This window comes from Austrofundulus limnaeus, unplaced genomic scaffold (genome assembly GCF_001266775.1).
Source record: "Austrofundulus limnaeus strain Quisiro unplaced genomic scaffold, Austrofundulus_limnaeus-1.0 Scaffold293, whole genome shotgun sequence".
NCBI classification, from domain to species: Eukaryota; Metazoa; Chordata; class Actinopteri; order Cyprinodontiformes; family Rivulidae; genus Austrofundulus; species Austrofundulus limnaeus.
The window spans coordinates 30,490-31,683 of record NW_013952695.1 but is presented as its reverse complement, the minus strand read 5'-3'; the positions used below and the strand labels follow the sequence as shown (position 1 = coordinate 31,683).

Sequence of the window (1,194 nt, the reverse complement as noted above, 5' to 3'; positions counted from 1 at the left end):
TCGTTAATCAGTCTTTGGTTCGTTAATCAGTCTTTGGTTCGTTAATGAGTCTTTGGTTCGTTAATGAGTCTTTGGTTCGTTAATGAGTCTTTGGTTCATTGATCAGTCTTTGGTTCGTTAATCAGTCTTTGGTTCGTTGATCAGTCTTTGGTTCGTTGATCAGTCTTTGGTTCATTGATCAGTCTTTGGTTCATTGATCAGTCTTTGGTTCGTTAATCAGTCTTTGGTTCGTTAATCAGTCTTTGGTTCGTTAATCAGTCTTTGGTTTGTTGATCAGTCTTTGGTTCAGTGATCAGTCTTTGGTTCGTTGATCAGTCTTTGGTTCGTTAATCAGTCTTTGGTTCATGGATCAGTCTTTGATTTATTGGGTTTGTGATTTTCTAACACTCTGTTGTTCTCTGGCAGAGACTTGGTAGATGAAGCCAAAGATTTCCACCTAATGCCAGAGCGGCGTCCTCACCTGCCCGACTATAAGACCAGACAGAGATCTTGCACATCCATTTCAGGACTTATTTATGCAGTGGGAGGACTGAACAGCTCAGGTATCTGCTCACCTGTCACCTGAGACAACACACCATGAGCTCAGGTGGAGCTGACTGAGGTCTTTTCTCTTTCAGGTGACTCTTTAAACGTGGTGGAGGTTTTTGATCCGGTGGGAAACTTCTGGGAGCGCTGTCAGCCAATGAGAACAACTCGTAGCAGAGTGGGTGTAGCTGTTGTTAATGGGCTGCTGTATGCTATTGGTGGATACGATGGCCAATCACGGCTCAGCACAGTAGAGGTGTACAACCCAGAGACAGATAGCTGGGCACAGGTGTCAAGCATGAACAGCCAGCGCAGGTAAATACCCGATCACTACTGGAATCACTTTCTGATCAATAATCTCATACTTGTGTTGGCTGTGACATCATCCTTAGTGCCATGGGAACCGTTGTGATTGACGGACGCATCTACGTGTGTGGTGGCTACGATGGGAAGTCTTCTCTGAACTCAGTCGAGTGTTACTTTCCAGAAACTGACAGGTAAGTCCACCTGGGCATGTAAATGTGATGAAGGGTTGGAATTATGTTATTTATCTAGGGACTTGTCATGTGACCCACCTGTTCTGCTCTCCAGGTGGATGTTTGTGACGGACATGAGCGTGAGCCGCAGTGCTGCTGGCGTGACTGTGTTTGATGGGCGGATCTTTGTGTC

General features: G+C 45.6%; 1 protein-coding gene across 1 annotated transcript in view; it reads left to right on the top strand.

The window, feature by feature from the left end:
- The window catches only part of klhl18 (kelch-like family member 18), a gene marked incomplete at its 5' end in the record, with an annotated part of 7,137 nt that overhangs the window by 5,422 nt on the left and 521 nt on the right, over positions 1 to 1,194 (top strand). Inside the window, 4 exon segments of the mRNA XM_014021455.1 lie at positions 406 to 542; positions 618 to 840; positions 918 to 1,022; positions 1,117 to 1,194. The exon segment at positions 1,117 to 1,194 is cut by the window's right edge and continues 34 nt beyond it. Coding sequence (XP_013876909.1) covers positions 406 to 542; positions 618 to 840; positions 918 to 1,022; positions 1,117 to 1,194 — 543 coding nt within the window.